At 41.9% G+C, this 21,874-nt stretch overlaps 3 protein-coding genes across 7 annotated transcripts; 1 reads left to right on the top strand and 2 right to left on the bottom strand.

The window, feature by feature from the left end:
- Positions 1-1,060: 1,060 nt before the first annotated feature.
- LOC105282874 lies at positions 1,061-9,193 on the top strand. 4 transcript variants are annotated; one of them, XM_011345172.3, is made up of 11 exons: positions 1,061-1,431; positions 1,967-2,209; positions 3,221-3,281; positions 3,386-3,657; positions 3,737-3,938; positions 4,094-4,256; positions 4,328-4,405; positions 4,579-4,736; positions 4,816-4,941; positions 5,027-5,171; positions 5,656-6,074. In XM_011345172.3, the coding sequence occupies exons 2-11, from the start codon at positions 2,064-2,066 to the stop codon at positions 6,072-6,074; spliced, it is 1,770 nt and encodes a 589-aa protein (XP_011343474.2). In that variant the 5' UTR covers positions 1,061-1,431; positions 1,967-2,063. The 4 variants fall into 4 exon arrangements, with proteins under 4 accessions (XP_011343474.2, XP_011343473.2, XP_026826870.1 ...); XM_011345171.3 differs by having other exon boundaries at positions 1,964-2,209; XM_011345173.2 differs by lacking the exon at positions 1,061-1,431 and adding an exon at positions 2,767-2,868 and having other exon boundaries at positions 2,089-2,209; positions 5,656-9,193.
- LOC105282873 lies at positions 9,110-18,604 on the bottom strand. Of its 2 annotated transcripts, XM_011345167.3 has the most exons (3): positions 18,475-18,604; positions 17,838-18,379; positions 9,110-10,112 (listed from the first exon to the last, which is right to left on the bottom strand). In XM_011345167.3, the coding sequence occupies exons 2-3, from the start codon at positions 17,901-17,903 to the stop codon at positions 9,795-9,797; spliced, it is 384 nt and encodes a 127-aa protein (XP_011343469.1). In that variant the 5' UTR covers positions 17,904-18,379; positions 18,475-18,604; the 3' UTR covers positions 9,110-9,794. The 2 variants fall into 2 exon arrangements, with proteins under 2 accessions (XP_011343469.1, XP_011343472.1); XM_011345170.3 differs by lacking the exons at positions 17,838-18,379; positions 18,475-18,604 and adding an exon at positions 16,318-16,886.
- Positions 18,605-18,718: 114 nt separating this feature from the next.
- LOC105282872 (acylphosphatase-1) lies at positions 18,719-20,797 on the bottom strand. Its single transcript, XM_011345166.3, has 4 exons — positions 20,568-20,797; positions 20,464-20,480; positions 20,078-20,187; positions 18,719-18,948 (listed from the first exon to the last, which is right to left on the bottom strand). Exons 1-4 carry the CDS (start codon positions 20,701-20,703, stop codon positions 18,834-18,836), a joined length of 378 nt encoding a protein of 125 aa, XP_011343468.1. The 5' UTR covers positions 20,704-20,797; the 3' UTR covers positions 18,719-18,833.
- Positions 20,798-21,874: the final 1,077 nt, after the last annotated feature.

Below are 21,874 nucleotides of genomic sequence, written 5' to 3'. Positions count from 1 at the left end.
TGTATGAGCCTTGGTTTCGGAGAAATTTACATCTAAAAGTGAGCATTTTCCAGCGGTACGAAAAGTACCATGAATAGCTGCAATTTGGCGTGAAGCGCGGTAGTCCAGTGGCTAAGCGCGAGACTCGTGTTTTGCCATCCGCGCAAGTTGGGTTCGAGACCGAGTTGTGATAATTTTTTTTCTTCGGACTTTGTTTCTTTGTGTTTGCATTATATTTTTTTATTATGTAAATAATAAATTATTATGTAAATAATGATTTATTATGTTTTATTATATTTTGGAGGTATACGTACATGTATAATGAGACATAAACATATACATTTAACATTTGTAAACTTTTTATTTATTTATATAGTTTGTATACTGTCGAGTGTTTATTTATTATAAAATTCTGACTCATTAAAAAAAAGTGTCACAACCTCTGTGCCTATGACTGTACAGTGTTGCGGATGAAAATTTATATAAAAGCATTTATGTTTTTTATGCTTTTATATAAATTTTCCATCCGCAACACTGTACAGTTATGTCAGAATTTTATAATAAATAAACACTCGACAGTATTACAAACTATATAAATAAATAAAAAGTTTACAAATGTTAAATGTATATGTTTATGTCTCATTATATACGTATACCTTCAAAATATAATAAAACATAATAAATCATTATTTACATAATAAAAAAATATAATGCAAACACAAAGAAACAAAAATTCGAAAAAAAAAATTATCACAACTCGGTCTCGAACCCAACTTGCGCGGATGGCAAAATACGAGTCTCGCGCTTAGCCACTGGACTACCGCGCTTCGCGCCGAATCGAAGCTATTCATGGTATGTACTTTCCGTACCGCTGGAAAATGCTCACTTGTATCGTTACCGAGCGTAACGAACTAGTTCACGTCCACTTTGTCAGGCGGCGCCAAACGTCAGGAGGCTGGTGGCCGCTCTCAGGTTTCTCTCTGATGTCACATAGAAATCTGTGAGCGAGTCAGCCCAGTCAGCCAGGTCGTTTGCTCGGAGAATTTGGAACCATATTGATTTTCTATGATGATTACTGCTGCGGGCGGTGGTGCGCGGGCCGTGGCCGTTACGTGAAAGATGCTGTCCACTTGGCCTGCTAGCATCCGCCGTGCGCGCGTTGTCGGCATTGTGTGACGAGAAGTTGACGAGAGTGCGTGTGGCGTGGCCTGCCGTGACGCGATGTCGGCGCTCCGGCTTCGCGGCCGCGATATTTCCATGGAAACGTAGACGCGCGGGTGGTACGCGCGGAAGCGAGCATTTGCCGCGTCCGTCCATCCGTCCATCCGTCATCGCCCCACGCGATGTAGTCCCGGGTCGCGTATGGTTAGGTTAGACGCGGACGGTGCTCCGTCGGACGGTGGAACCCTCGCGTCAACGGCGGGATCTCACCGTCTTATCATTCTCATCCCGGTGAGACCTCGCCCCCCCCCCCCCCCTCCGCTTCTTCCTTTCCCGCGTGCTCTTCTATCAACTCGCGCGCCATGTTACGGCCTGCATCTTTCTCCGCGCACGTTTTTCCATCGTGCGTTTACTTTCTCCACTGTTACGTTATACAAGCGAGCCGTATGTTTCGTGCGTGTTGGTTCCTGTTCGACGAGCACGCGGGAACAGACTTGTCCGTACCTTATCGATTTAAACGGTAGTGGCGCATATGCCAATATATAAGAATGTGATTACCGATACAATTATCAGTAATCATACTCTTATGTTAGGCTGGTATCAATATATCAGTTGAAGTTATTAAAAAAAAATTGTTTATCCAGTTGTACCTATTTTGCTGCTTAATTACTTTATTATACGCAATTAAAGCTCTTGAGTTAAAATGCAGAGTTATAATAAATCGAGGAACATCAACGATAAATTTGCATTTGCACGTGGTGTTGAGATATAAGTCAGAAGTTTAACACTGGAAGTGGCAATCAAAAGTACGATGTGTTTTTAGCAGTCGGTTATTGAGCACGGAAAGCCGAGGTGTGAGAAGAGAGAAAGGAGAGGAGAGCAGCGTAGCTTCTAGAAGACGAGAGGTGCATGGGACGGTGTTGATGCTCACACGACGTTGTCATCCTAGATTTTGTACAATGAGCAGCTGGACAGAGAGAATGCATCGACGTGCCGCTACGTTAGGAAATGTCGTAACCAGTTGCGGACATCCATCTTCAGTGCCGCCGTACCCGAGACGGCTCGATAAGTTAGTACATCACTTGAGTGCTTGTTTATGTTTTGATCAAATCTTCCTATACAATTTTAATCCTTCAAAAAATATACTTTGAGATTAACGATAATCTTCGCAGTTGTGCGCACATTAGAAACACTGCATGATTGTGCTCTTTTAGACATATTGTTCGTTAAGCATGCTCCGTTGCTTGAAATTGAAAGAGAAATCCAATCGCCCAAGCCAATTCCTTGTATGTATGTTTATTGTGCATGATTAGATTTTGAGATGCAGGTGTAAGTTATCAGGAATCCTTAATTATAATAATGCACATTTATAGCAAGTAGTAAAAAGTATATATAATATATTGGTGTAAAAGAAAAATGAAGAATGTGGACATATTAAAACAATTAAGAGTATAAACTGAGAGTTATTAAATCTTCCGTACATGATCACTAATCTATCATTAGCAAAGCAAATATAGAGAAAACATAATGAGAATAGATAATTGTACATATCTACATACGCTAGCATATTGTTATAGAGAAGTAAGAAAAGTCGGTGTAATAAAAGACTTTTAAATCTTTTCGCAGATGTGATAGTGTTGATATTTAACGATATATCGAGCAAATATTGTCGGCATTCTCTGCATTATATATTTGACGCTCTTGAGGGGGAGAGCGTGCGGTAGAATTGTAAGTAATCGTCGAGTTTGTGAGAGGATTACGTGTATCGTATGTCACTAACCAATTGCGCTAACAGTACTGATTGCATATGTGGGACTGCTGTTTTAGTAGTGACATTTGGTAGCGGATGTATTAACCAGCCAAGACTGCCATGCACTGCCACGAAGCACCTCTAATCGAACACGCGTACCTTTCCGTTCCGTCCGTTCTAGAAAGATGCTTTGGTAGATACGTTGCCCCTTTTCTAGCATTTTTCGCGATTACTCCACTCGGGGTCGTCAACTCGGGGTCGGATCCGAGAATCTAGATTCGCATATCTGAAATGATCAATGATCTCCATATTCGCTTTCTTGTTCCGTAGAGTCAAGTTCGGGGTGCCCTTGGATGAAGTATGCAAGAACGATATTCCTGGTCCTTTACTGGTACGTAGCGGACGCGATTAAGCCTCGAACACGTATACTTTTCAAGCGCGTATGGCACAGTGACTGCGAAAGGAACTAATGAATTTAATCCGCGTCTGTTCCAGGTTCTTATACTGAAATTGAACAAGGAAGCTCCGCTGAAAAAGGACATTTTCCGGGCGCCTGGTCACCAGGGTAATATGAAGAAGCTGATACATTTTCTGCAGACGGGACACCTGGTCAACATGGACAACTTTAGCGTTTATACGATAGCCAGCGTTCTAAAGAAGTTTCTATGCAAGATACCTGGCGGAGTGTTCGGGAAAGAAAACGAGATGCAGCTGTTCACCGTGATCCAGCTAGATAGCATAGAACAACAACGGGACCAGATACACAAGTGATAGCTGTTGATTTTACTTGATAATCGAGTAACAAAATCGTTATTAGCTCCTCACAAGGGAAATTCCACTGCGCAGATTAATCACTTCCTTGCCAATATACACGCAACGATTACTGGTGTTGCTGTTTGGGACGTTCAGAGTAGTAGCGGTAAATAGCGAGCGGGCGCACACGGGGATGACCAGTGAGGCCCTGGGGGTATCAGTGGCACCATCGTTCTTTCAGAGTTGCGTCAGCGACGGCAAGACTGCTAAAATGGAGGATGTTCTCAGGTTTAAGGTAACGCGATATTTTTGTTTACTTGTTAATTCTTTACTTTTGTTTACTTTATTCTTTACTTTATTTTTGTTTACTTGTTAATTCTTTACTTAAAGTCCTGTGCTCTGTTTTCTCCAGTTGGGAGTCTGCTAACAATGTTGACATCTCATTTCTAGGTTGCCACGCGCGTCACCAAGTTCATGATAGATAATTTCGGTGTTTCAAATCTCTTCGGGAGGCATAACTACGAGTTCTACGCACGCATAACCGGTCGCATATTGAAAGTGGAGGAAGATTGGATCTTTAGTTTCCGATATCCGCCGGCCACCCTAGTTTCGAGTAAGCTTTACTCGATTATGTTCAAATACGTGTCCGATTACGGCAAATTATAACTTGAGTTAAAATTTTAGGACAGTTGTCGTTAGAAGCTGAGAAAACGTGGTTGCAGTTCGAGTGCCAGAAGTTGGGGCTGAAGCTTAATCTAGAATGTAAGTTCTGATTTATTCCACTGATAAGAGCGAGAATCACAATTTTTCACACCCGATGAATATTGCGAAGGGAAAATATTGGAAATAAAAATTACGTAAATTTTTCATCGCATCGTGCGCGTCAATATTTGCTTGCAAAACATTATCCTAATACTATACTATCCATGCAACAGGTATGTCGCAACAAGAAGAGTCGCAGTCGACACCGGCGCTAATACACATGCCGGAGACGGTGGATCTCACGTCCTCGCTAGGCATGATCCCGGAGAACACCTTACTCGAGAGTTGCACGCGTCTCTCGGTTAGCTTAGAGGAGAACGGCCTGTTCCAGGTACTGATATACCATCTATGAACGCGATCACGGTCTAGTGGTGTCACAGCAACGACAACGGATAGATCTGACTTTACAGGTGTCCAGTCGCTCGTCGAGCAACGGCAGCCATCATTCTAAACGTAGTCACGCGGTGACGCTGGAAGAACTGCGAGCGATGAATCGCTACGCTGAGAGCACCAAGAGCCTTAGCTATTTGCCGCAGGTAAAAAATGATCATCAGCAGTAACGCGAGCAGCTGTTTGAGACGTTGAACCGACGTTGAGCGTCATCTGCGTTCCTGATCGCAGGTTCACGAAAGGCAAGCCGCGCGAATGCGAACTAGATCCGAATGGTTTCTCACGCCCGTGGGAGAAACGCTGATGGCAACGGATAGCGATCCTACGGCGATACACATTTTACGCGGCTCTAATCGGTCTTCCTCGGGCAATATCGGTAAGTACAGTGATTATTATTATTGTTAAGATTATTCTTGTTCAAGGATTGGAGAGAAGATATTGATCTATTAATTCGATATTGTTTTAACTTTGAGAATCTGTTGATACATAATCTCATATTAAAGATTCTAGAAAGTTGTAACTTTCAAGTTAGACAAAAATTTTCATCATCACAGCCATCATCGTGGTCAGTATCATTGTCAATCGCTGAGGAGGATTCAAAATAGGATCGAAACGTTTAATATTGTAATTCAGAAATAATAAATCGTAAAAATGCGCATCCATAATTGCAACTAAGATTCTACTTGCCTATTTAAAAAATACATAATCTATTTTATATGTGAATAAAGAATGGAAGCGTTCTAAATAATATGTTTTTTCATGTCTTTGTGATCTTTATCGCACAGCCGTCCGCAGATTTCCGTATCGCTTTCTTCTATTTGTGTCTTGATTTTCTTTTAATGTAATTTATGAATTTTCAGCTGCAGGTTTGAGCGTCAGCGCAGAGTCAATAAAGCGGCCAAGCCTGCGGAGGACCTCCTCCAGGGAAAAGCAGCGCTTACATCGTAGCTCATCCCGTCGCAATAAGGAAAACGGTGCAAAGGGAAGCGGTCGTTCAGCGTCGACGGTAGCGGCGGCGGCGGCGGTGGTGGAAGCGTGCAAATCGCGTTCTCTGGAGACGATGAAGACGGTGAAGCTCGTGCGAGTGTCAATGGCAGCGGATCAGCAAACGTCGGTATCCGAAAAGATGCTGGACAAGAGCCACAACGAGATCATCGAGGAACGCGCGACGAGGGAGACGCGCGCCCTGTCGCGCGAGGGCGTCATCGGGCCGCAAGATTGCACGGAGATGGACGTGCAGACATTTCACGTTACTCTAACGTACAAGCCGCGAATATAGGCGTTTTAGTTTAATCCTGACACACACTTAGATATTTTCAATGTTTCAAATTTAGGTGTTATCTCGCATTCGCGTATAATATTCGCATAAAAAGAGAAACATATGTTAGTAATATATATACATATATATACACACGCGGAGAGTTATTTATTTTTGCCATATCGCAGTCCGAAAATATCCGTTACCCGTCGTTTTAAAGTAGTATAGTAGTGAAATTTGTATCATTTTTTAAGCTCGTTTCGCCGTGCAGCGGAACGATCGGTTAGGTGACGAAGCGAAAAGAGATACATGAACTCTTTATTCCGTTCAACGTACTTTCAGTTACTCTCACGTAACAGACACTATCATGGCATTCCAGACGCATTTAATCGCTTCTCCTTCCCAGCCCAATAGTAATCCATCTTTCTCGATTCTCGCATATTTTATACAGACCATATCGCACTATTATATTTATTCCAGCCTGCAAGAAATACGACTTACGAGACGCTCGAGACTTTTTCACCGTCGCTTTCGCGTCTAACAGCGTATATATGTACATCAAGTGTTTCGCGACGTGCCCGATAAGCTTTCTCCGAGAGTTGTTTACAATGGGCTTAATCGTCTTAGAATTCTTCAAAGAACCGAGTAGCCGAAGCTTATCGAGCACGTTGTGACACTATCCATACAAGATGGAGTTCGAAACATCTTGTAAATATTTTCGCGTCTACAGAGAATTCCTTTGATGCGACGTGCCGACCACAACTGCTAGCATACTACATCGCAGCGTCGTCACGATTGTTATATGCCAAATTAGTAGTACTTTTAAGATGTATTTATATAAATCATCGATCGTAGACACTATTATCGTACGCGTGTGTCACGAATCGTTAATGATAAGACCCGATAAGATGAGTCACTAGAAATGGAACATTTTTCTTAAGTTCGGTGCAGAGATTTATAAAAGGCTGTGTAATTTAGCTGCTTTCAACGAATGAATATAATGAAACTTAGTATTTTTTTTCTTTATATTTTTATACTTGCACGACTTATATTTTTTAACAATCCCTTTTAATAAAAATTCGCTTTATCTCTAATATCGAAATGTGTTTTGTATGACATAGTAAATCTTTTTTGTTTAATTTAATGCCCCAAAATCAAGAGAAATGTTCAAGTATTTCTGATGTGATTCAGCCTATATATAGGAACTATACCTTAAGACATCATTCGATATTATTCTCATTCAAAGCAAATGATTTTACGAAACGAGAGACATTTACCATTTTAAGCAAATTTCTTTCTTTCTTTAAAAAAAAAACGGCATATGTAACCATATGCTACACAACGAAAGTGTTCCGTAATAAAAGTATACACAGTAATCAATAGGATTCACGCGCGCGATAGATTTATCAGGTTGCGATTGATTAAACCGATCGCAGAACTGATCCTAAGGACTGTAATCAACGGAGTAAACGCGTAATTTTCCGAAAAGATATAACGAGGACATTCATGAAACCAAGGAAAAGATCTGTTTGAATCTCTCATACAATTGAGAAGCTTATTTCCAAATCGTCTTAAATCTGTATAAGTTAATAGAGGTTTAAAAAGATTGAAATTATACTTCGCGAAGCTCTGAAAAGTTCAAGCGTCAAGTGATTAATTTCTATTACAAGAAAAAGGTTTAAAATGATTTGGAAATAAATTTTTCGATTTCTTCCTCCCCCCGCGAAAGCTATTAAATAAATTAATAATTTATGATTACATATATATATATATATATATAGCATGTAAATGTTTAATGCCAAAAATGTAAAGTAATTATTCTAGTGGACGATATATGCAAAGGAGGAAGTATGTGTGCGATCGTATTGAACTCGTCGTATAAATAATGTTTTCGATGTTGCGTCGCAGAGAAGAGAGTATGTGTGCGCGGGCGTATTGAATTCGTCGTATAAATGTTTTCGATGTTGCGTCGTTCTTGCGACTTGGGTGTTAGGTGCCGAGCAAAGGGAAGAAGATACAGGCCCAAATGAAAAGGCACGCGATCAGGAACAGCATCAGTCTCGTGCGAAACTTGTCCCAGCCGACCACGATCACCCTGGACGCTCGTCTTTCCGTCGTCGTAGGAAACTGAAACACGAACGAGCGCAGGCGCGTGCGATCGATTGACGTGCTCGCTCTCTTGGCCGAACAAAACAAAAGGAATAATATACGAAGTGGACAATCACGTTGTCGTCCGGTTCCTCCTCGTCATCTTGCGATCTTCGCGCGCTCGGATATTGCTGCATCCGCGTCTCTCGTTCCTGCGTGTCCGACGTCGTTGTTTCCGATCGCGCTTTCTCGTTCTCAGCGACAACGTCATCCTCGATTGCGCCGGCTTCCGCGGATGGCGATTCGTTGAGACCATTACCATGCATTTGTCTCGCGCGATACGTGTCTGCGCGCAGTCATTTCTTTCTTTCCCCCTTTCTTTTATCGATGACAATTTCATCGGGATACCGGTAAGGAAAAAGGAAATTTCGTTTTCCTGCCGACGATTTTGAGAGTAAAGGGAATGAGAAGACAAAAGTAAAGGAAAGAGAGCATCTGTAAATATAAAATTGTACAAATCCGTCTATATCCATCCGCAGTCTTTCCGTAATGTATGATATTCGAAATATCAATCCAGATTTACTCTCTTCTCCTTTACATCAGGGTTATCACTAATAGTCGCCTACTATAGTTCCGGCTAGAAATGTGGAGTATGTTCGTCTTCAATGTATCTTGATCAAAAAGTTGGTTCATCTCTTTTATTTGATTAGAGTAAGAGCCGTGATAAGAGAAAAGTGAACGAATTTTTTCATCAATTCGAAGAATCTGTAGAACCACTGAGGTGCAGCGTATAATTTTTAAAGATTTTATTAGAAACTGTATCTCCCAGTATTATTTATACATCTCAATGTAAAAATTTATTGTACGCTTTTTTAATTTTTTAACGCGGACTTACTACAAGCGAATCCTGTACAACAGTAAATGATCTACGTGTACTATGTATGAATGTATGTATGTATGTGTGTATGTACGTAACATCATATTTTATTCAAGTATTTATGTACACACATCAAGCATTTAAAACATTACGAAATATATATTATTACTCGCAACCTGATTCATGGAACTCAATTGAGCTTCGAGCTCCCAGCTACCGAATGTGATGATTTTGAACGAAAAATTGTTAATATTCAGACGACTTATTTATATATGTACATGTATTCGTTCGTTGAATTCTTCAGATGTCAGCAATTTTTTCGCGGAGAAGTATACGTTTCTCAAAAAAATCTTCAATATTGTTTTGAGTAATTCACTGACGTCAAACGCTGGCATTTCTGTGTCAGAGATGTTAAACTATTTTTGTCACCTCTTTATTTGTTTCGAGTATTGCAAAGATTCCGTAATGCAAATATTACGTGTCTCGGAAACGGAATCCTGTAAAACTTATCTCGCAATATTTGCCTTCCAAAGCAAACAAATCTTTGGATGTTGCGCGTGCCGTTTTCCTCCCGCATGGAAAAAATTGTCCCCGTGCACGTTCCGGTGCGGTCAGTCGTGGTATCCGATTAACGATATCGTAAGAGCGGGAGACACGTGACTACGCGGGATCGTGCGATCCAATTATGAATCATCGTCGAACAGCTGTGCGGTTGAGGAATCGCGCCTGGATCTGAGGACTCGACGCCGATCGTGGAACGCGATCTCGGAGGACGGTCACAGGATGCGGTACTGGTCGAGTAAGGTGTATATGATGATCCATAGGAGGAACGCCACGATCACGGAAACGAGGAAGATCGTTTTGAGCAAGTGCCAAGGGCTCTCGGACCGCGGCTCGCTGCTGCCGCGGCTGCTTCGCCAGATCTTGCAGCCGCCGTTCTTGCAAGGCGCCGCGTCGCTGGCGCGCACCGCCGGTGTCGCGACGCTACTGGTTGCCGTTGAAATCACCACCTCGCCAAGCTCCGTCGTCTCTCCGGCCGCGTGCTGCTGCATCTTCGCCGTTTTCGTCGGCCCGAGTCTCGACGGCGGACCCACCTGCGACAGGTATACGAACGTTGTTCATAGCGCATTATGCACAGTCAGGAAGATTATCCTTAATTGCCAATCCTCCATAATTAACTATTATTTATTAAACTCCATGAATAATAACGTTATTTGGAATAATTCTCTTGCTAGTAAAATATTAGGTTGTTCATTAAGTTCTGCGGTTTTCTTGATAGATAGCGTTTGTCCGTTGAAAAAGATAGCATGCATCGCCTGAACCGCGGATTGCCGCATACTCCGTGACAGGTTAGACAACGCTTGACATTTCGCCAGAGTCTTTGTTGTGTTTTGACGTGTCGTGTGTACGCGCTATTCATTGAAAATGGAGGATCAAAAGGTGCATTTTCGGCACATTTTGCTATTTTTCTTCCGCAAAGGAGTAAAAGCGACGGACGCGCAACGTGAGATATGTGGCGTGTACGGGGACTCGGCCATAAGCGCTGACACTTGTCAGCGTTGGTTTGCGCGCTTTCGTTCCGGAGATGTGAACGTCTCCGATGCTGCTCGCTCCGGTCGTCCATCCACCACTGACGACGACCAAATCGTGGCCGCGATCAAAGCAGACCGACACCTGACGACGCGAGAGATCGCGGAGCGCTTCGACATCGCCCATACAACGGTTGCGCAGCGATTAAAACGGCTTGGGATGTCGAAAAAAGCAGATGTTTGGGTCCCTCACGAGCTCACCGAAAAGAACATTTTGGACCGCGTCATGATCTGTGAATCCCTGCTGAAATGGAACTCGCTGGAGGTCTTTCTCAAACGGGTGGTCACGGGAGATGAAAAATGGGTGGTATATAACAACATTCGACGCAAGCGGTCATGGTGCGGTCCGGGTGAGTCGTCACAATCGGTTGCCAAAGCGGATTTGCATCCGAAGAAAGTGATGCTGAGCGTGTGGTGGGATTGGCGAGGCGTCCTGTACTTCGAGCTGCTTCCGCGCGGTCGGACCATCGACGCCGAGAAGCATTGCGCTCAGTTAGAAAAATTGAAGCAGGCAGTGGCGGAGAAGCGGCCGGAATTGGCGACCAGGAAGGGCGTTGTCTTCCACCACGACAACGCCGAACCACACACTGCTTTGGTGACCAAGAAGAAGTTGAAGTGCTTTGGCTGGGAAGTCATGCAGCACCCACCGTACTCCTCAGACCTTGCGCCGTCGGATTACCATCTGTTCCGGTCACTCCAAAACAATCTCGACGGGCAGCGCTTTAATTCAGTGGACGATATTCAAACGTACTTGAAGGACTTTTTCGCGCAGAAGTCGCGCGACTTCTACAAACGCGGCATTATGTCCCTTCCAGAACGTTGGCAGAAGGTGGTCGATCAAGATGGACAATACATTCTAGATTGAATAAATGTGTAAGTACAATAGATTTATGTTTTAATTTAGGGCAAAAAAACCGCAGAACTTAATGAACAACCTAATACTAGCATTTTTATTTTAGAGGTATTCCAATTTTTATCGTTCCTTTGTTTATTTTATCGATCTCTTTTATCTATCGATCTAAGATCATGTAAGTATAGTTTAATATTATCGAGAGAGATTCACAAGTGGTAGGTCTGATTTACTTTCGTTATATTTTTCTAGACGATTCACCTCGCCCGTCACAATTGTCAAGTATTTACACGACTTATCTCGACGACGAAAGAAACATGAAAATTTCCATCATCCAAATGATTAATGTAAGAGGTTCCACGTGAAGTATCCCAAAGGAACGATATTATTCGTAACCCGATACGATATCATTGCTTGAAAGAAAAATACGGTAAAAACAATGCTCCGTGATATTTCAGTGTATTTATTACTATTGGGTTATTAAGTATGAAACTTTACAAATAGAACATAAACTTTTGCATTTTTTGGCACATGGACACGATTTATTTTCAATCGAAGTATGCGCCTATGTTATCTACACACTTCTGCCATTTTAGTGGTAGTTGGTCTATGCCTCTACTATAGAAGCCAGGAGTACGGGAATCGATGAAGTCGCGGAAGGCTGTTTCGACTGCCTGTTGAGAATTGAAGAATTTTCCCACCAACAAGTTGTCCAAATTCCGGAAGAAGTGATAGTCGGTAGGTGATAGATCTGGTGAATATGGTGGATGACGGAGAGTTTCCAATTCCAACTCCTGTAGCTTTGCCACGGTCAGTCGTGCAGTGTGCGGTCGAGCATTATCATGCAACAGGATTGGCATTGACCGATTGACCAATTTCGGTTGTTTAATAGCAAGTTGTTGCATCATTTCGTCCAGTTGCTTGCAATATACTTCAGCCGTTATCGATGTACCAGGTTTCATAAAGTTGTAGTAGATAACACCTGACCTGGACCACCAAACAGTCACCATAAGCTTCTTCTGTGTAATGTTGGGTTTCGCGTGATGTCTCGGTGGTTCATCAGCGTTCAACCACTGATGTGAGCGTTTACGATTGTCGTAGAGTATCCACTTTTCATCGCAGGTCACAATTCGATTAAAAAAAGATCCATTTTTGTGACGGGAAAGCAAAGAAAGGGAAGCCTCTAGACGTTGCGCCTGCTGCGCATCGGTCAATTCGTGCGGGACCCATTTGTCCAACTTCTTTATCTTACCAATTGCAGCTAAATGAACCAATATGGTGAGTATGGAAACATTGAATATCGATGCCAATTCACGTGTACTTTGAGAAGAATCGGACTCTACTACGGCTCTCAAGTGATATTATCCACCTTCGTCTTTGGTCTTCTACGTGGCTCATTAGCGAGGCTGAAATCTCCATCTCTGAAGTTTTTGAACCAATTGCCCACCGTTGCTTTGGTTGAACCTTCACCAAATACAGCGTTGATATTACGAGCTGTCTCCGACACTGTGGTTCCACGGCGGAACTCGTATTCATAAATCACACGAATTTTGGACTTTTCCATAGTTCTATAAAAAAGAATCCACCAATAAAACTAATGAAGATATTTGAACAAACAAATATGACATTTGAAGAGCGAACATACATCTATCACACTAACCTAACCTGATACTGACGTCTGGCGCCAAATTTGAGATAACAAATGTTAAAGATGGCGCTTTTACATTTGTAAAGTTTCATACTTAATGACCCAATAGATAAGTATTATCTGTTCGCGGCTTTGAATTTCCGGCTCGATGCGACACAACCATCGTTACTATTTTTGGATTGCAATCCATCTTGACGGAATCAAAATAAGATCGTAATAAAGAGCAGATTCCAATAAGATATTCCAATGTGATATTTACATTACGGAATCTTCTACCTACGATTTCGATCGGAGCCTGACACACGATTGCAGCTGCGTTAACTGTATTTTTATAACGAAAATGTTATGCTCGTTAAAATGCATTTTATTGCTATTGTACATGTACTGATGTATTTGTAACAATATTTAGACTCTAATCGAGATTCTTCTTTTTTTATATTTTTTTATCGGAGGGCCTTTTTCGCTTACTTTATAAAATTCTAACGAATCTCGCGGAATAGAAATAGGAAGAAAAACTATCTGTAATATTTTCTCTAATAATTGTAACGACAGACAGACTATAAACAGTCAGGTGCACGTGAGCGTACGAGGATGAGGATCGGAAGGTGAAAGGAACAAAACAGCAGTGATTACGTGTGTCTCAGGAATCTGGTTTTTTGCAGGGAAGGGGGAATCCCGGTGTGGTGGGTCCGGCGCGGCTGTGTCGAACATCGAGTACACAACGAAAGAGGCACATTGGTCCGGGTATGGGTAATCCCATATGGATCCGGGCTGTGATGTCATCATTATCTGTTGCGATGAGAAATGTGTGACATTAATATCACAGTCAGCGGTTAACTGTTGATTAAAATTACAAGCATATTTTGGGCCTAATAAATTGCTAATAAGAAATAAAACTAAATCCTCCAATGAAGGCGGATTTCGACGGCAAGTCCACGTGGATATTCGACATCCACGTGGACGACAATGGATGTACAAAAACAAACTTCTACAGCTGGTACATTACCGGAATAAAGTAAAGCTATAAATAAATAATTTTCTGAGGAATTTCTGCAATTTTTAATTTATATCTAATTTTAACTGATAATTTAAAAGTGTTTGACGCGTTCGTTCAGTTCTGCGAATCTTTTACGTTCTCGAAATATTAGGAGTGTGATTTAGTTTTGAGGGTTTTGCAACAGATGGCTGTAGTGTCAGTTTGTTCCAATAGCTGTTTCCGATAACTGTTGTTTCTTACAGTCTTGACATTATCCATGACATTTAGTAGCATTATAGCAATAGATGCAATAACAGTCGTGTTTATATCATCGTAAAAATGCAACTTCCGAAACAGCATTTTCGACATGCGTTGCTCTTGTTTTTTAATCAAAAGAAAACTGCGGCTGACGGTTATAGAATTCTTGTGGAAACTTATGGTGATTCTGCCCCATCAATTAAGACGTGTGAATACTGGTTTAGATGCTTTAAAAGTGGTCATACTGATGTGAAGGACAAAGAACGCTCGGGACAACCAAGAAAGCTTGAAAATGCAGATTTCCAAGCATTATTGCACGAAAATCCAACACGATCCACTTCAGAACTTGCCAGAGCATTAAATGTTGATCGTACAACAGTTACGAAACATTTACATGAAATGGGAAAAATTCAGAAAGAAGGGAAATGGGTTCGACATCAATTATCGGAAAGTGCCATTTGAACATTTGCATTTCGTTGATCGCCAGGCAAAAAAAGAAGAGTCTTTTGTCTCGGATTGTTACTGGGGATGAAAAGTGGATCTATTTTGATAATCCGAAACGCAGAAAATCATGGGTGGATCCAGGCGAACCATCAACATCCACTCCGAGACGCAATATTGACGGTTCAAAAGTAATGCTCTGTATTTGGTGGGATAGTGTACTATGAGCTGTTAAATCCGCATGAGACTGTCACGGCTGATGGTTATCGACACCAATTGTACAAGTTGAAGCAAGCATTGGACCAAAAACGACCACCAATTGCGAGTAAAGGACGGAAAGTGATTCTTCTTCGTGACAACGCTCGACCTGACGTTGCGTTATCAGTGAAAGAAACACTGTTAGAGCTCGAATGGGAAGTCTTACCGCACCCCGCGTATTCTCCATGCGATTATTATTTGTTCCGGTCGATGCAACACGCTTTAGAGGATACACACTTTGATAATTTGGAAGAAGTGCGAAAATTCGTTGACGAATGGATGAACTGAAAAGAAGAGTGATTTTATCATGGTGGAATCGATCTCTTGCCAGAAAGATGGGAAAAAGTTATAGAAAACGAAGGAAAATATTTTGATTAAGGTATTCATTCATTATCATATTTAAATACATGCGTTTCTGAGCAAAAAAACCCTCAAAACTAAATCACACCCCTAATACAATAGACTAGAATATAAACACAATGCAAGAGATCATATGCCTGTGTTTGAAGCTTAACAGCTGTGTAATTTATTTCAGCTTTCGGACTCTGCACGCGTCAGGAAATTTTGATGGAGCCATTTATATTAATCTCACGCAACGTTCGCAGAGGATCTCTGGCCGCGCGTCCATGTCGAGTTGCATTTCCCGAACGACATCGATTTATACTTTTTTTTAAAGGGGGTCCGTTAATGTTACGCGACTTTCACCACGTCTCGCTCGTTCAAGGATCAACGACAGTCAACGACCCGATTAGAGGCGATCGACCACCAAGCCTATATTTAACAACGCGGTTTTTAATGAGCTCCCTTACGAGAACTTGATCGCTTTCTCTAATGCAACCGCAGTACACTGTCTAATTGCTAACACCGGTGGCGATTGTTATGAGAATGCAGAGCGATGATGCCCAGATAAATATACATCGACACGTTGCGGTTTCAAGTAACGCGGCTACAAGAATACATATTTCACATACTTCTGACGTCTAGCATTCGTGCGAAGTTCTTTCGTTGTTGGCCAAGTGATTAATAATTAATACAGGTCCAGATAACGCGAATACGAGGAGCCGTATTTCGGAATTTTAACGTTTGGCATTTGCAAAAAGTGGTTTCAAGGAGAGAATGTTGAATAAATATTTATAACGGATCCAGAACGCGATTATGGAAATTCCGCGAGTCTAACGTTTGGCATCCGTCAACGATCCGTTTGCGGAATGCTGCCGGATGAGGAGTATCACGGGGCATGTTAATTCCGCTTCGAAAACGTCGACACACTGATACTCACGTTGTCGAACGCGTATCCATACTTCCTGACACGGTGATCGTCCTCGTTCATATCTTGCTATCGCATCGCGAGGAGCACCACGAACGAGCCGCAGCTATCACTCGCGGTGGACTCTTCTTTTTTACGAGTGTTAACGCGCACCGAGACGTAAGCTGCGAACGAGCGATGACGAGTTCGCACGCCCGAATCGCCATAGGAACTGACCAGTTGAGACCGCGAGCGAAAGCTATTATCAGCGCTTATCAACCGCGACCCCTGACCAGTCGGCCAATAAACCGGCTCCTCTTCCGAGGCTATCGTCGGAAATCTTTAGAAATACTATCACTCGAAAACATCTATTTTTTTATTTAATTAGTCTATTATATTCGAAAAAATTAATATTAATTATTATTATTTATGTGGAAGAAACGGAAAGAATTTTACATATTCGCGAACAAGACTGTGCGACAAACGTGTCATATAAACGCAATAACGCTAAACTAGATAAGATGGAAGGAAGTCGGGAACACGGACATCTCTCTCTTCGTGCACGGGGAAATATTACGACGCACGTTTCCGCGTTATAATCGCAATACCTTGCGTAACACCCGCCGAGCTCGTCCGTTATTTGCCGCGAGGACAGGTACGATTACGCAAATTGCGAAGCGCACGCAGTAACATCGTTGCTCTCAAGCTCTTCTTTATCGTCAAGGATTCCGCACTGCGAAAATTTAGCGCGATCCGCGGACTCGGCGAACAGTAGTCGCGATCGCGTCGGGGAACGACGAGGTAGGGAAGTGGGTCGAGACTGATAAGTCACGCAGATTACGATCGTCGATTAACTCTTGGGTCGGCTTCTCGACAAATTTGCGACGGTTTCACGTGATAGCGCGCGATAGTGCGTGAAGTGAGTCGCGTCGAGAGCGGAAAAAAATTACAAATGATCATGTGAAAAATATCCAAGATAAAAGAAAGCAACGCAAAATAATAAAAGCAGGAAAAATGAAAAGCGTCAAAATTCGCGCGCGTGCGTGTGTGTACATATACAGGGTGTCCCGGAATTGTGTATAAAGTTAATAATTAATAACTCGTTAACTATTGCGAAAATTTCAAAACGGCAAAGGACTTTTCTTCTCAGTTCGATGCATTCTACCCGCTCACGAGAGCTTCATACACAATTCTGGGACACCCTGTATATCCTTTTTACTTGATAAAAAAATAAAATATAAATTTAACTGTAAAAGAGTTTAAATGAAATTTAACTTTTTCTTATTTTTTAATCCCACTTCCAAACGATCGAACTGTCGAAAACGATTAATCACGCGTGCGTGTCGTTGATAAACTCGTAACGGTCGTACCTGATAGCGCGTACGGCTCAATTATTCGGCGCCGATGATCGCGAGTGCAGTATCGAGAGACGTTCGGCGCGGCGATCGGCTCATACATCTGAAAGCGATAAGATCGTCGACGACCGGCGCGAGGAGAGATGAAAACGTTGACACGCGCGAGTGTAAGCGTTCGAGTTGATTTTTCTTGCTCACCTGATGCACCTGATGCACCTGCTGCGGCCGCCAAGTGTGCTTAAAGAAGCTCTCGAAACACTTCATGTTTATCCTCTTTCACCTCCTCTCCACCCGCCGCCTCATCGATCATCGCATTATCGCGACGAGTTCGATCGCCCGTGCCCTCGTACAGTGGTGCAATCCGATCGTGATTGATCACGAGACCAGGATCGGGTTACAGTAACGACGACGACGACGACGATGACTAACGTAGAATCGGCGCGGGAAATCGACGCGCATATCCTCCACGATGCGGCGCACTCGAGGACACCGTTATGACATTTCAAAAGTAAAAAGAAGGAAGGCAGAAGAAAATAAAGAGGCGAACCCGCAAAAATCGAGAACCGCGTTGCACGCCGCGCGTTCACCGACTACTCGCGGCGAGACGCTGGCGAGGCCGCTGCGGCCACGATTCGCTCCTCCGCGTTTCCACCTACATGGTATTGCTGCTCGAGAGTATTTCGCTCCTGGCTCGGGAAACGCAAGCGGAAAGAGGCAATAGCATTCAATCCTTCAATTACCTAAAAAAACAAGAAAAAACTAAGTTGCGATTTAAACAATCGGGATTTCCATTTGCGTGCAAGAGAAAAGATCGTTGCAAGCTTTGCCTACGTACTAGCTTCGTTTCCGCCATGTGAAATTGATTGATTACAAAACAGTTATGATAAAATGAAAATCAGATATGCATTCGTGCACAGCTTCGTCGATCGAGGAGAGAAATTTCCTGGTTGCGTAATGCGTGTTACTCTTATTTTCAAAATGTGATGTTTACAAGTATCGAATGCCGGAACCTGAAATATCCGTCGCTTTGTCAGCCGAAGGAAAGTATACGCAAGCGGCAGCGATTTCCCAATGCATAAATTTCATTAGAAATTACATTTATTTAAATATCGATCTCTCGTTACAAGCGATCGCTCAAGTTCTGTCCTAGTTAATTAGTCGGTTATCGCTTCTTTCGCTGGATCGGACGATCCTCTACTTTCGTATTTGAAAGTTCGAGAATGACAGCTGCGTAATCTCCTTCTCGTTGCGGAACTCTGCCTTGTCGATCCGCGACTGAGGACTTCCCGTGTGACGGAGCCATTGTTTCCTGGAACGAAAAGCCAAACGATCGGAAACTGCCTTTTATCTTTCTCTACTCGTTCTTTCCCATACAGCGCGAAAACATTTCAGAAATATTTCAGAAGTATTTCATCTGACAGATGAAAGCATCTCATAAACATTGCAAAATGTTTCTGCAACAGTTATGAGACAACTCCGGAATAGCAAAATGTCCGCGACACTTGCATTCAAAACCTTATAGAAAGGTTGCTGAAAGGTATAGATCAATCTGCAACCTTTCTGAAATATTGCCGAAAGATTATTAAAATAGCTGAAATCTTTTTGATATATTACTAAAGGTTAATTGAAATAATTTTGAAACTTTCCTATGATGTTGCACACAAATTACAAAGCTCTTATTAAAATTAATTGAAAATACTTGAGAAATTATATTTAAATTTATTATACGAGTATTCAGAAGATTGCAAATACTAAAAAGTTATAATAAAAATTATATATAAAATGTATTTATTATTTTTATTGTACGTTTTTATTTAATATTTGCAATCTAATTAATATAATAAATATGATTTCTGAAATATGCTTAATGAAAAAAATACATAATATATATATAAGATGTATATAGATATGCATATATATCTATATATATAAGATATATAGATATACACATACATAGCTGAACCAAGTATTCACCAAGTTTCCCTTTAAAAAGCGTGAATTGTTGGCACATTGACAAAGAGCCGTTCTTATATTATATATTTTCCTTTTTCTTCCTCCAAATAGTTGATTAAAAGGAAAGAATGATATAGATATATAATTCTCTGTTCAACCAACACTTATATTTGAAAGAAAAAAAGGATACGTGAAGATAATGCATTTTTTTGTCAACTGGTTAGCTTCACTAAAGATCGAATACTTGGTCTAGGTATATATATATATATATATAATTTTACTTTTTACAATATTCACATTTTTTCAAATTTATTGCATGTGGTAGGTTTTAGAAACATTTCTGTTGCAACATTTCATATGACATATTGCGGAATCCTTTCAGAAATGTTGCATATGAAATGTGAAATCTTGAAATGATTTTAAAACCTTCCTGAAAGCTTTCTGTATTAATCGGTGCTGTATGGGTTCGTATGTCTGTAGCTTACATTTCCTCGACCTGAGCCTTCTCGCCCTCCAAATGCCCGATCACGGTACCGTCTGGAGTATTCATGCACCATCCTTTCAATCCAAGCTCCTGACCGCGCTTTTGCGTGTACTATTTTACATGTAATATTGAACAAAAGAGCTATTCTGTAGATTTTAAGAGTCGGTATTCATATAAGTCAGTATTTTACAAGTGTGTTTTATAAAAAGGATCGATTCATAAATGTATCTATGCAAGATAATACAGATCATGATGAGCCAATAAATTCTACACTCGATAGATGTCACGAGCGAGGTCTTTCATTTCAAGGTCCTCGCACGCTTCGTCGATTACACATTTCCGGTTACGATCAACGGTCGAACCTCCGACGGATGCACCGGCACTCACCTTTCTGAAGAAGACACCTTCAAGATATTATAACGATGCGATTAATGAACGATTGATAACGTAAGCAAATCGATCGCGCCGATGATGTCGCCGGCGAACATTACCTTGCACGATGCCGAAAACCTCGAAGTCTACCGCGAGCATCCTTGCCATTTTCGAGCTGTTTTCCGCCGACAGCGGCAACTTCTCGCGGGACAACGACGGAAGCAGTAAACACGCGAGGAGAGTGAACGCGATCATTCGATGTTCCTGTTGAATTCGATCGAAGCGTTCCCCGAGACGACTATTCGACTCAGATGTCGCTGGTTCGCGAGCCGCCAGCGACTATACTGCTACTATAGTGCGTCCCAGAAATAACTTCTGTATATCGCATAATACTTGGCAGCATGCAGGTGAACACGCGAAGAAACGCGCATTTTCGTTTCAACAGCTCGATATTATCGCGAAATGCAGTACATTCAACTTAGTTTGTCTCAGTCTGCATGGATGTATTGTTATTATTTTTAAACAAATCGAGTATTGAACAAAAGAGAATTTTCGGTAATTATTTAGTTTAACGGAGCAACCTCGGATGACCTTGACCTTGACATACATATTATAGAGGTCACCTTCCTGAGTGACCTTCAAAAGATTTTAGCCGTCGCTCATTGTTTATTAAAAAGTTATTAACAAAAGAGGTTTAATGATTTTGCACGAATTTTCAACTGTCCACGCGAAGCAAGGACTTGAGTTTGACACATGTTGCAAAAGTCACCTTCCCGAATAACCCGCACTAGGTTTCACCCGTCGCTCGTTGTTTGTTAAAAAGTTATTAACAAAAAAGTTTAATGAACAGAGCATAATTTTACGATATCATATACGTTTACGAAAGAGTATATTTGATGGAATTTTACCTTTAAACCAGAAATAGGTTTGGGTTAGGTTATATTTTCCGAAACTGGAGCCCCGGACACATACGCTCGTTTTCAGCCCGCTTCACGGTAGGGCGGGGGGAGGGGCTTTGCCCCTCCCCCGCCGGGGCCGGTGTTACAGATTTCACCGTACAGATTTTGATCACCTGGTACACGGCACGGGTTCTGGCGGGGGGGAGGGGCTTCGCCCCTCCCCCCCGCCCTCCCGCGAAGCGGGCTGAAAAATGAGCGTATATGTGTCCGGGGCTCCAGTTTCGGAAAATATAACCTAACCTAACCTAACCAGGTTAGATTAGATTAGGTTAGGTTAAATCACTTTCCTTCCTTCGTTCATATTCGTCGTTTATGTCTTCCAATATTCAAAATAACTACTATATTTTCGAAACTTCTTTTGTTAATAACTTTTTAATAAACAATGAGCGACGGCTAAAACCTTTTGAAGGTCACTCAGGAGGGTGACCGTGACAACATATGTCAAGGTCAAGGTCATTCGAGGTTGC

The sequence above is a fragment of the Ooceraea biroi genome, chromosome 7 (assembly GCF_003672135.1).
Source record: "Ooceraea biroi isolate clonal line C1 chromosome 7, Obir_v5.4, whole genome shotgun sequence".
Taxonomy (NCBI): domain Eukaryota; kingdom Metazoa; phylum Arthropoda; class Insecta; order Hymenoptera; family Formicidae; genus Ooceraea; species Ooceraea biroi.
The sequence above is the reverse complement of the archived record's forward strand: the minus strand, read 5'-3'. Positions and strand labels throughout refer to the sequence as shown.